Source organism: Pseudopodoces humilis, chromosome 5, assembly GCF_049639895.1.
Source record: "Pseudopodoces humilis isolate 2021_Gansu_Grassland_sample_001 chromosome 5, ASM4963989v1, whole genome shotgun sequence".
In the NCBI taxonomy this organism is placed as follows: domain Eukaryota; kingdom Metazoa; phylum Chordata; class Aves; order Passeriformes; family Paridae; genus Pseudopodoces; species Pseudopodoces humilis.
The window spans coordinates 61,125,850-61,139,359 of NC_142204.1; the positions used below are offsets into that span (position 1 = coordinate 61,125,850).

The following is a 13,510-nucleotide window of genomic DNA, read 5'->3' on the forward strand; positions in this document are numbered from 1 at the left end:
TTGGGGTTTCTGAAAAAAGAGTTATCTTTTCTATCACTTACAATCTTTGCTTCTTCAATGAACATTGTAAAATTTCAAATTACTGTATTGCAATCAGGATCAGTATAGAACCAGGGACAGAAGATGGATTTTGGGATTTAAAGGCAACACTTCATGCTGTGTTATTTATATTCCTTCAATTTGTTTTGGTGGCTCTCAATAAGGCAGGATTATTTCAATGCACAAAAAGGGAAAATAAACTATTATGCAACTTTTTACCACTTCAGAAATTAATTTTATTTTCATTTCTTTATAGACATGTCTGTACTTTAGTCTGATGAAAATTTAAAATGCAAAGTTACAATTCCACTCTACATATAAAAATTAACTGAAAATCCAGAAGAGAAACCCAGAAATGTAGCTGAACTGTACAGAACACACTTAGGCATATCAAGAGGTATATTTTCTGGAGGGATCATAGAACACCAAGCTCAAGCACTGGACTGCACTATCTTTGGAAGACGGCAGATACTCTACTTTGGTCTTATTCAAGTCATTGAACTTCAAGGCAGTTGTATGTTCACCCCTTCCTGTATATACATTAGAGGGCAAATACATAAAGTAACCTCAGTAACCTTGTTTTCCAGTGTGATTCTTTTAGGTAATTGTCCTAGACTAGGAGAAGAAAAGGCCAAGAGCAAATATAAAGTCCATCACAGGCTTTACTGATGTAAAGCAGCAAAAGCTGAGTGCTGACTGTTTGCAAGGAAGCCTTGCAGGTGAGGAAGGACCTGGGCATCTTGATGGACACCATCCCCAGTGGGAGTGAGTAAAGAAAGTCAGCTGCACACTGAGCTGTGTGATGAGTACAGACTGCAAGTAAAGCCCTCCTGTGAGGCTGCACTTAGAATATTGTCTCCAGTTTTCAAGTCAAAAAAGACACTGGTGTACTTAACTAAGGCCAGAGAAGGCTATTGAGAAGATTAGAGACCCAGGCCAAGCTACAGATGCTCTGAAAGCATCTGTTTGTTTTGCTTTAAAAGGAGGAGTCTTCTTGTGGCCTTCAACTAGCTAATGGGAGGGTATGGAGGAAAAAAAGACATTCTTCTCCTGGTGATGCAGCAAGAAGGAAGAAGCAATAATGGATACAAGTCATAATAGAAATTATGATTTTTATAGTTTTTTCCCCACCTTTCCAGAAGAATAATTCAGAGTGGACCAAGATTTCCAGAAAGGTCATACAACCTCTGGACCTGAAAATACTCAAAGCTCAACTAGACAAGGCCTTGAGCAAGCTTGGTCTAACTGAGCCCACTTTAAACATTATTTGGGAAGGATTTTGATATCTAGTCCAAATTTGAAGTAGATTTATAAAATAAATTAGTAGTTAATGCAACTCAACCCAAGACTTTGGGACTGCTGCAAAGAGGGGTTTCCTGTTCCTCCCATGTGACCCTTGGTAAAGAAGGTTCACTGTAATGTTATTGTCTCTTAAATAAAGAAATTTCACAGGATCAAATTTCTTTTTCAGGTGTCAATTCAAAAGCTTAATAGCACCTAATATCTCTAATGCCTCTTACAGAAGCTGATGAAAATGGCCCAAAAACTAACGCCCTTCAGAACAATGCATTACTCATTTGCTACAGGAGCATGAAGCATGCAAACAAGCAGCTGTGAAAGTTTGAGCTCTACCAGTGTCATGATTGTACAGCCTGAGTTTCAACCACAAAATGTCTCAGACAGGTTTGTAAAGTCTGTGCTGCCCTAACTTCAATTTTCCCAGTGCAAAAGCAGTGAAATCTAGCTTAGTTTCGTGCAGGATGTGCTGATGTGATGCCATCTATATTGTCAGCTGTAGGGAAACTAACTTTTGTCTGTGAACACCTGGACCAGATTGTTTCTTGGGAAACTCCTGCAATTGAGCTACCCCATGAGCAACAATCAGAAATCAAAGTAACCATTTTTTTTCTAGCAGAAATTTATAATAGGAGCTCTCTTGTCTGCTAATAAGTGTTTGTATGTGTACTTTAAAAGCCTCTGCTCTAACTATTAAAATATGATCGGGGAACATGGTATTTTACAAAAAAATATTTTTTCCCAAAAAAATAGGGTAAAATTACCAAACAAATGTTAATGTGCAATTTTTTTTAAAAAAAACATACAGCTAAAATAACATTAGGTGTTCCAAACCCATTCAGTAGAAAGGTCATAAAAATAATCCTGAAGTAATGTAAGAAATGTCTGCATAATTTGGATACAAGTCTATTTGTTTTCACATTGTTCTTCACCTTAATGGCAACAGGCATTACTGAAGGAAGTATGTTATTAACTACAGCACTTATGATTTCTTTTTTATAACAAGAAAATAAAACTAAACTCTTGGATGTGCACATGAACCTGCTCACAAATTGATCACTTGACAATATCAATAAAAGTTAATTAAAGAAAAAGCCAAACTAGCATGGCTTATCAGACAGAAGTTCAGGAAAAAATAAAAGTCCACATGTTAGAAAAATACAATAACAAGAGAAAGAGCAGCTTATTTCTGTCGGTGCATGCTGAAATTAACTTTACCTAACAGGTTTAGAAACCATTCTCACATTTAATATAAATGGACAGAGGACTTGTTCCTTCAAGGAATAAAGAAGTCATTCTTCAAGCAAGATGACAACATAAAATTGCTAAGAAATTGTAACAAATTCTTTTTAAGGGATATAGCTGAAAATCTGGAACTTTGACAGAGCTGAGTAATTTTCTTTGTACATGCTCCAGTTTGTTTTACTCAATGTTAAATCACCACAAATGCATTACAGCAGCATCTGAATTCAGTGGGAGTTTTGTTAAATTAGAAAACCACACCAGATTTGAACCTCAACTGCTGCTTAAATAAAAGACTCAGAGTTTATTAGTTTTAGATCTGGGGGAAGGACACCAAAGGGTGGATGGATCAGAGACTGCTAAGAAGTTCTAAGAACTTCTAAAAACAGAAACTGTCACCACTCTTAATATAAGGTGCCAGCAAACACACAGGCCATTTCTAATAAAAACTTCTAATTATGACTCTCTCCTACAACAGCTCTTTGTAGGTGATCTGTCCAAGAGTTGCTTCTCCTATGGAGAAAATAAAGGATGGGGAGAGGGGAAGAGAAGCCTCCTGACAACTTTAAGTATCATTTTAACTGCTAAGTATTAGAATACTTTGATGTTCTTAGTATGTGTGACATTCTTTCCTATAATACACACTTTTTGCTATTAATAAGTGTGCTTATGAAACTGTTTTGAAAAATACAGTCTGCTAGGTGGCAAAAAATCAATTAAGGCTCTAATAGAACTGTTCTGCTCATATACTGTGCACAGCTGATTTAGTGATAGTCTACTGCATTAGTGCATTTGTTACTGTGAACATTACTGAACACCTTCAAAGCAGCTTAATTTGTGACACATCTTCGTTCTTACCATGAACACTTCCCAGCATAATATCACCAGATTCTGAAGAGAGAGATGCTGATTCTGCATAGAGATACTTCGTTTTCAGCAGCCCATCTTCAGTAGATATATTGATGGTTGTCCCCTGCAGCTTTTCTATATTTACACTCTAGGAGAAATAAACATAATTGAAAATTTGTCATCACAGCTTGAAAAAGCAGTGGGAAGTAACACTATTAAGACACAAAACAAATGGAAAGCAGTTGTTAGTGCAGGACAAATGGAATCAGGTTCTTAGTTAAAAGCTACACAAGACAAAACAAAAAAACCTTTTCATCCAAGACCTCTGACTTAAGGACTACTGAGTCTTCACAACATTCCTATGAGTTATTGCATCCATCACTCAGGTGAAGAACCCAAGTTGTCACAAACAGATGAAAGAAAAACTTGATTTAATTTTCAAAAATTAAACACTTCATTTTGAAAAGCAGAAGAAGGATTAACTTAAATTATGAAGACTGGATACAGCATGATGACACTTAGAGCATTGGTGATCAATTTTCTGCCACCTCAAACTGAAACATCAACTGTCTTTCTTACATGCAGCTATTTATGAAGATTTTTAACTGGCTTACTTTGTACATATATCTTTGGTGAAGGTTTGCAAAAAAGCCCCACCCAGCTGCCCTTTTTCTCAGCATAATCTTCCTATTACCTTGGTTACTCACGCTTCTATTCTTGGACTTAAGCCTCAAGACAGACAAATCCTTGAAAAACCAGGGATAAGATCTCCATTTCTACTTCTTTTCAATAGAAACAGAGAGAAAGAATAGAATATGAGAAGTTACACTATGGATTTGGGAAGTAAGAGGTGACAAGTGAGATTATCTATGTAAAAGTGATGAGCCATGTGGTATAACATCAGTCTATTTGAACAAAACAGAACAATTCACATGCTTGTGCAACAACCATATGAGACTGAATTCTATTCTCAGTTAAATTTGATTTATGATAGGAGCACGCAATAGTTCCTACTTGGACCCACACTCAATTTGTTTTTGTTTTGCTTAGACTTGCAGTGAATTTCACAAAATCCATACCCGTTATATGAAACTATATATGACTTTCCAGATCAAACTGTGCCTTGCTCAAATTATTTTTAAAACTTCCTTGTCATTTTAGCACTGCCATCCTGTGCAAAAAAAGTTGATATAAAAAAATAAGTCTGTCAACCCTTCCAGTCTAATATTATATAAAGAATAAGCTACGGATGAAGAAGTATTCTGACTAGTGTTGCACAAACTCAGTGCTGCGCTGTATCCCAAGAGCTGAGCTGAAGAGGGTGGTTTAGTATGGACTATATGACAGCCAAATTATACTGTGGCCTTACCCATCCATTCATACCGAACTACTAAATTGTAAGATTACAGAAGAGACTACTGGCTTAAGAGTTTTCCCATGATGCTACAATACAGATTAGATCTCCAATAATTTAGCAAGATACATTAAACTTTAAGAAAATCAAAATGCTATGCATAATTCATGGTACAATTGGAAATCCATGACAGTCAATGTCTACAGTCACTGCAGGTGCTGCTGCTTAGGGCTATGCTACAGATGGAAACAAAATCCAGTAATACAAAGCACAACTTGTCACTACTAAAACAGACAGCAAGTCAGCTTTTCATCATCTGCTGCTTGCAACAAAACCCTATTAACCAGAGATCTTAAACATTAATTTACATTGCATGTGCCCTAGGAATGTTTCCCACAAAACAGCCCCCCACTCCCTCACCCTGCATGGCAAAGCACAAACCTGCTCTGACACGTGGCCACAGCCACAAGTCAAGGGAAAGCCACTCTCCCTTTAGGCGTTATGATCAAACCTGTTCTAAGAGTTAAATGACTTGCAAAGAAAGAACATTTCCCATTTGAGCAGGGCCATCGCTGATATCGGCACACTGAAAATAGAGCAAAGCACACTTAAAAGGGGAGGAATAAAATGAAAGTATCTGCATAGTTTGGATACAAACTCTCTGCCTTGTAGCATTACTAAGCAGGCAAAGGGAAATTCAAAAAACTACCTCTCTTACTATAGAATGCAAGTTTTAACTCTATTTAGACATATTGTTTTATTTAAAAATTAAGTGCTTTATTGTAAACAATCTCACATACCAACTAATTTACCAGCCTCACCTACCTTTCTTAAAATTGCACAGTAATAAAAAGAGTTGTCTCAGCTCCAGATCAAAAGAAGTTACTATGAACAGTAAAACAAAAACTACCAACACAAAGGATGTTTGTTTCAGAACAACCCAAATCAGAGTAGGGGCATGGAGGAGGGGAAAGTCAGACTGCTCAAGTATAAGAATAAGAAAGTATTTTAGATAGGGAAAGCATGGAAAAAGAGGATTGCTTTTCAATGAAAATAAATACGTTTTCAATCCCAAATTCTTTAACTCTTGTGGATTTTTGGCAGAACACAGATGTCTGGCTCTATAAGCAAGTGTTATAGCAAAGTCCCCATGGCTCAGATTAGCCAATAACTCTCCAGCAAAACAAATCTCCTTATTTTTGTCCATTGAACCACCAGATCTGGAAAAAATTCCTTCCCTTGGGCATAGAGCCTCGGGGGCTGCAGTTACTGAAACTGACCACATGCTCAAGTTCCACTGGTTTCATCTGCCTAAATCAGACAGAGAAGGTTTTATACCTGAACACATTTTCAAGATAAAAACTAGTATATTTTTGTGTTTATAAGACATATACAGCTTCTTCTCCACAAATTCATGCTCTTAGCCTTCCTTTTTGAGCTATCATTGTTCAAATGTTTTACTAGTGTCTTCTCCCACTTCCTCCCTTAAAAAATATTCTTCATTTCTCAAGTGCTTAATGCCTTTTACCACATCCTCTCCCTCCCCACCTCCAGGAGGGGGCTGGAAATGCTGACAGAGCCATAATTACATGATGATGACTGCAACTGATGGAAGAAACATCTCATACAAACACACAGAGGAGACATAAGGCTGACTGATTATTAACAGAAGTGGCCAGTTGAGAAAAGAAATCCGTCCTTCCTAAATACACTACAAAGTTTGTTAGTGAGAAGTTCAGTAACATAAGCCAAAATATTGCTCTGTAGCTGTGAATTTGTGCTAAAATTACTCATTTCACTCAAGTTACTACAGCTTGACAGCTCGAAGATTGACCTCTTGTAATATTACACACTGTATGCAAATATTCGTGATCACAAAGAAGCACTTCAGCTTAATCTGTACAGTATTTGTTTTACTGTTTCAGAAGGATGGTGTTTCTGAAAAGGCTCAATTTTTTAAAAAGCACTTAAAGGCTCAAAGTAAAACAGTTTTCTATATGAACTGTATTTTCCCATACAGATACAATTATTATATTTATTTCATAAAAGGCAGTCCAACACTCACAAAGAAACACAGATACATTAATGCTGACAGTTTTTGGAAAATCCAATGGCAAGCTGCTTAGTTTACAGCAGGATATTAAGAACAGCTCACAGCTAGCTCTAGCAAAGTGAGCTGATCTGGGAACCCAACCTGTAAGGTGTACAATAGTGCCAAACAGCACTTCACAGAGATTACTTTGGATGCCTGGAATTTAATAGTTTGGTCTCAAATCTGTCCTTGGCAAGGGAGGGTTACCCCCCACTGCCTGGTTCTTCCCAGTGCTGTTGGTTTTAAGGGTACCTATGGATTCTGACAGAACAAACGTCCAAGCTACTGCCAGACTCAGCTTGGCTCCACATGCTCATACAGCAACACCCCAGATCTAATGAATCCTAGTGCAACCAGTTGCATGGACATTACAATACCTAAAACCAAGACTGGGTACGAGAACCACAAGGAATTTAGCTCTACATTATTTTAAATAAAGGAGAATTGCCTGCTTATGCCAGGAAACAAAACCAGAGTGCAGTAGTTTGTGGTTAGTCTCATACTGCCATCTACTGTAAAAAACCAAGCTAGTTCTCTACAAAAATGTCCTCTTTGTGATTCTTCACACTGCATCTCATAGCAAGACTATATGTGATTATATTAAGTCTGCAAAACCTTCTACTCATCCATTCTTATAACTATGTAACACTAGAAGAGTACAGCATTTACTAATATCAAGCCACTATCCACAAGGCACTAAATTAAACTCCGGAGCCTTCTGCAGAATCCAAGTGCCTACATATTAGCCAAGGAAAGATGTTGTGAGGGGTCTATATAATTAAAGCTGATGGGTTTTATCAGTAGAACAATCTCTGTACTGATGGAATGATCACTTATTCCTGCTTTCTGTGAATCCTGTTTATCAATCCAAATCAAGCGTAGGATAATATAATTTACCAGACAAACCTAAGAAACAGTGAAATCACAACCAATGAGGGTTATTTACATATTCTTCAGAACATTCTTTGAATTTAGTCCTTTTACAAGAAATGAGGACAATAAGCCATTGAAGAGAAAGTTTTACTTCCTACTTACCCCCTTTTCTGTTGCACAAATATCTGTATTTCCATAAAGTGTTCCAAGACCAATTACTTTGCCACCGTTTGTCCGTATATCAATTTTATGGCTCTGAAAAAAGTTTAAAAATCAGTTAGGATAGCTTCTTTTCTAGTTAGGGTTATCTTATTTCTCAAGTTGTACCACATTAACCACTGCAAGCCTTAGTCCTGCAAGCAGAACCAGATTCTACAGTGTTTCACTGCACACAAATTCTAATTAAAATTGTTTTGTATAAGGAAAATCTCAAGTTTTTAACTAATAAGCCAGGTTCCAAGTAAAAACTTCTTCATAGCTCTTATACCCTTTCAGCTGTTGCTGCATACAACCAACAAGAAAAAAAAAAGTACAAATACACATAAACCAACCTCAAAATGCCAAAAAAACCCCACCAGATCTTGAGAATAAAATGCAACCATTTGTAAAAAGAAAAAAATATTTTAAAAATCAGATTTAAATTAATAGATTGTTCTCTCCTTATACATGATGAATTAATTAAATGTTTCAATGTGGCATCACAGTTCCTTTGAGGCATAATGCTTGTTATCAGAATAACAGTTAAACAGCAAATCCTCCAAATATGTAACTCTGGAGGAGACTGTGGGAACTTGCAAGACTGGAAAAATTAGTCTATAGCAAGGGCTCACCAGCGTGGCCACAGATAGGTTCAGTAAAATAAAACTACAACACACACACCGATTCCCACCATCCCAAATTATTAGAATATCTTCCTAAAAAAATACCAACCAGGCTTTCAGAAGTAAGTATCTCTAGAGACACCTAACAGACAGAAGGATTTGCTGAGAGAAGAAATCAGTTACAGTGGTCAAATAGCTTTTTCACTAAGCGGAAATATTCCACCAGCTGAAAGAAAAAAGCACTGATTTTTTACAGGGCTTCTGCAAGCAAGGGAGAAAGGGTTGAATAAGGAAGAGGCAAAAGGCTGTCAAGACCTTAACAGATGTCAGAGGAAAACCAGAAAAATTTGCTCAGGAGAAGAGGAGGAGACTGATGCAGGATGAATCAGGTTCAGACATGGGGAGTGGTGAGGAAGCATAACAGTGTGAGTGAGGTGCTTGGAAATTCTTTTTATCACCAGCATAGTGAAGGAGTCAGGAGTAATTGAGGAACATGGAAACATAATTAAAGGGTCTTCCTGGTGGCACTGTCGTAAATAAGCATGACAAAAAAATTTAAAAGAAGGAGCACTACTTTCTCAATAAAGAATTCATGAATTATTCATACTCTGAAGAAGACCTAAATGCCATAACTGTATTTTGGAATTTCTGTTGCTATCAGTTGACCGAGAGACTTGGATGGGATAGGGTGAACTGGACTTCTGCCAAATGAAAAACAACCACCACCCAAAAAAAATATCAGTAAAACCACCCTCGACAAATTGCACTGGCTGGAGGATGTCTGCCAGAAAAAAAAACTTTAATAAGCCTCCTAGAGACTCCTTCTTTCTGTTCAATTACTAGTATGCATTATTAAGCAAAGTAGATGTCAAATCTCTTAAGTCTTTTGTAAAGACACTATAGATTGTATTAAAAAAAAAAACAAAAACATGTTCTTTCGAATTACAATTTATACAAACAACTTCTTGCAAGTTAAGAAAATTAGGAGTTGTGAAGCTGTTTGCTGGTGCTCTTGAATAATCCCTACATGACCAGATTTTTTAATTTAAAGTCATTTATCAATGACCTGTTTTTCTCTCCTGTAAAGAAAGGGTCTCCTGATTTGTTAGTTAATGAGGTTTGTTAATGACAGCGAACCAACATTAAAACTTTAATCCATCCAGAGGAGGGCACTATCACTTCAGCTTGCTCAGTAAAGCAAATTCCCTAACAGGGAATCAGCTCTTATGCTTCACTACAGCATCAGGTCCTTAAGATTTTTAGTAGTTTTAGAAAAGCCCTGAAGGCTAATACTTCTGTTTCTCCCAAATAATTCTGCTCCCCTGATAATACAGAATATAATTCCTGAAGCTTTAGTAGAAAAAAGTAGTTCAGTCATCTTACTAAAACCACAGTACTTAAAAACAAGATTAGACTAAAACCCAGCTCTTAATTTTTAAAATTCAAGGTATTTCCCATCTTGGATTCTATTTGAGACAAGATTCCCAGAAGTCAGCAGTCTTTCCTCAAAACCATCTTTTTCCATGACACCACAAAAAATTCTTGATGTAATGGCATGCCATGATAAATGTCATTACTGCTGGCCAAAACCACCTTGACCTTCTCTTATTATGCAGTTTCTCATGCACTGTTGTTGTCATTACTACACAAGACTAATTTTTAATGAAAAATTTAGATGGGCATCACATAGTACTATTAACTTCTGTTAGATTTTAGGTTCCTTTATAAGAGTAAAATGGTCAATCACACAGAATGTGGAAGGTTCAAGTTGTCTATAGTTTCCTAGATGGAGAAGAAACCTAGTCTATTGTATACTACACCCCTCCCTAAGCTCAGTATTCCCTACATCTGTTATAAAATCATCTCTTACCACATTAAAGTATTGAAAAATTTTTCTTATCTCAAAAAAACTGGCCTTTCTTTTGAATTTATACCAATTCCTGCAGGTGCAATGCCAAACAATCGAGTGAATTTGATTCCAAATAGCACCTAAGTCAGATAAACTGTGATGAATTTCACAACAGCAAACAAAGTGTTAAGACTGAAAAGACAAGGTCATGCCTATGATACATACAGTATATATCAGATCTATTTCAGTCAGGTATTTTGGATATGTAATATGCAACTTCTGATTGAAAAGTAATTTAAATGGATTGTCAAAAGCTGTTATACCAATTATTAAAAAAAACCACAAAAAACAAAAAACCCACATGTACAAAAAAATCAGCAGCATGTCTCAAAGTCTTGATTGAGCAGGCATAGCTATTATTAACCTACTAGGCAGGAAATCCCAGTCAATTTTTTTTTCCTTTGAGGGCAGGGAAGACAAGGATCAGGCTTACTGCTGTCAATGCTTCTGCTGGCTTTGGCTATCACAGATACATGGACTTCTGACTCCACCTTATTTACTGCTATTTACTTTGTGCTGCAATTGTACGCAATAATGAAAGGTGAGGTGCTATACACATAGCAATATGAGTGTTGCAATGAGAACTATCAGAGTACTTCTCATCTCCGGAACTTGTATTTTTGACATTATATACCACTACACAATCCATTTTCAAACAGTAGGGAAGGGTTCTTTGTACCTTTATTGACTGCAAGACAGTAGTCCCCTTCTCTGTTTCTATTTTGCAGCTATCACATTCTATTTTCTGAATCTTCACGCAGCCAGTCCCTGATGTTTTGATATCCAAATCTAGAATTAAAAGAGTTTTATTAGCAACAGAACAAAAGAGTCTTTAAATTTAATATTTTTAATATTTTTAATGTTGAAGTATTTGATCATGTTATACAGTAACCATATGTAGTAAGGAAAAGAGCAGCTTCTTTGTTACTTAAGAACCTGCGGCTGTGTCTGGCCATGCACTTTGAACAGCCTGAGTAGTCACTACCAACCATGGACACTGAAAGTTTAGTAAGCCAGTGTTTGAGCCATTCAGCTCCAAGACAGAACATTAAGAAGCAGAGTGACTAACCTGTGGCAAGGAATCAGGAGGGTGTGAACTTTTAGTGAAGTCTCATCTTTCTTCAACTACACCTCCATCTCCTAGCCACCCATTCCTTTAGAAATTCTACTTAGGACATTTGGGCACCCTGACACACATTTTGGGGTAGAAGGTTGGCAGGTGTCTGAGGCCACATGTAGAGTAATAAGGCTCAACAGTACAAATACACAGGCCTTGCTGCTCCATTAGCCAGCACCAGAATCCAAAACCAGGCAGAGAAGTGTTGGTGTGCGTCATCCTCCCCAGCCGTCTAGAAAGCCTGACATTCCCCTGGCATGAAGAAGCATGTTTGCCTCCACAGTCTGAGCCACCTCACCTTGCAACTGTACATGGACTCCCACAAAGAAAAATCACTAGGTCTTGTAGATAAGGGGCAGGAAAAGCATTTTTCTGCTACTTGTCTCACCCTTGGGTTTAAGAAATGAAAGAAGTTTGACAATGTACAGTCTGGGGATTCTGTGTATATTAATAATAATTTCTATTAATCATTTGTATAAATGACCACCATAGTGGCTGCCAAAAAAGTAAAGGCAGGAGAGGAAAGAAGTGATTTTGTTCTTCTAAGAATAAAAGGCAAAAAAAGAAGAAAAACTGAATAGCAACCAGAAGTGTTTGCTGCAAGACACAACTGAAAGACTAAGAGACAGTGAGCCCCATTACTCCCTAAAGGAAAGGAGATTATTTGGTAATGAAACCTCCATTTAAGCAAATGTGAAAGTCTTTCCTTCACTGCCACTGCCTGCTAAGGGTATCAGAAAGATGAAAAGAATAATTGGAATGTGCAAAAGCTTTGTTCCAGGGAGATTGCCAAGCAAGACCCACGGTCCAGCAGAGCCTGAAGATCAATACTGTCCCACTGCTGCCCAGGACAGGTGCTTCCTGGAACCATGACAACAGTAAGCTTGCAGACCATGAAGACGAGAGACTGAGAGCTCCAATTAATAACAAATGGAAGTTTTGTCACCTGGCAAATGAGGAGAATCCAAGGGACAGAGCTAAAACAGACCATCTTTTTAACAAACATGCTATCTTACGGCAGCAGTAAGCCAAGAGGTTAAACTTAGTGAAGGAAGTAGATAGCATTCAAAGGTAACAATTCCTTAACAAGAAAAAAAGCTACAACAGGTAGACTGGAAAGCAATGTTGTTTTTGAACAAGCTGTCTTTCCCAGACTGCTTAATTCACCCACTGAATTGGACAATGGCAGGGTGCTTGGGAAGGTCTACAACAAAGACTCTTGCTAGTTTGCTTTCTGAGAAGAGTCCCAAAAGCCAGTTTGCTTGTGCAAATCTTTGAATTCAATCAGCTTGAAACTCTCCTGCTCTTACTGCATCTGTCAAAAGGGATGAGGAAAAGACCTGACAGTCCTCAGTTCAGCCATGCTACAAATTCACTAAGACTTTTACAAGAATAAGGGTAATAAAAAAACTTCTGATCCTGTACAGCATATTACTGCCATCATTTGAAAGGTGGGTTAGTAATGTAATCCTAGCTATCAAAGATGGGTGCAAAAAGAGGGCCCAGAAGTTTGAAAATTCATGAACAAGTCATTAAGAAACACCAGGGACTTCTGGAAATACACTTTGTGCCTTGATCCTCTGCAGAGTCACACCACTTTGCTAGCCTTGATATAACAAAAACCAGTGGACAAGGAATTGAGCCCCTCTGACTCTTTGCCTCTGAGTTCCTGAACCAAGGACAAACAACTCCATAAAGAAGCAGACTGAAAGCTGGATAATATCGCCAATGAAATTTTAACAAGGAGGAACAAGATACAATCTGTTTCGGTGCCAAAACTCCAAAAATAGCCAGTTTGATTCCTCCCTAGCAAAGACAAGGGCTGAAGCCAACTTTAGCCACATAAACCACAAAGAATGCATGAAGTTCTTTGTGGTGTTTGTATCAGAAATAAAGGTATACAGGAAAAAGAACACTT

General features: G+C 37.4%; 1 protein-coding gene across 1 annotated transcript in view; it reads right to left on the reverse strand.

Moving 5' to 3' along the window:
* Nucleotides 1-13,510, reverse strand: part of FAM185A (family with sequence similarity 185 member A) — a 39,082-nt gene that overhangs the window by 21,736 nt on the left and 3,836 nt on the right. The window contains exons 2-4 of the mRNA XM_005526079.3: nucleotides 11,155-11,264; nucleotides 7,908-8,000; nucleotides 3,436-3,574 (exon numbers count right to left, since the gene is read on the reverse strand). Coding sequence (XP_005526136.2) covers nucleotides 3,436-3,574; nucleotides 7,908-8,000; nucleotides 11,155-11,264 — 342 coding nt within the window. The remainder of the gene's footprint in view (nucleotides 1-3,435; nucleotides 3,575-7,907; nucleotides 8,001-11,154; nucleotides 11,265-13,510) is intronic.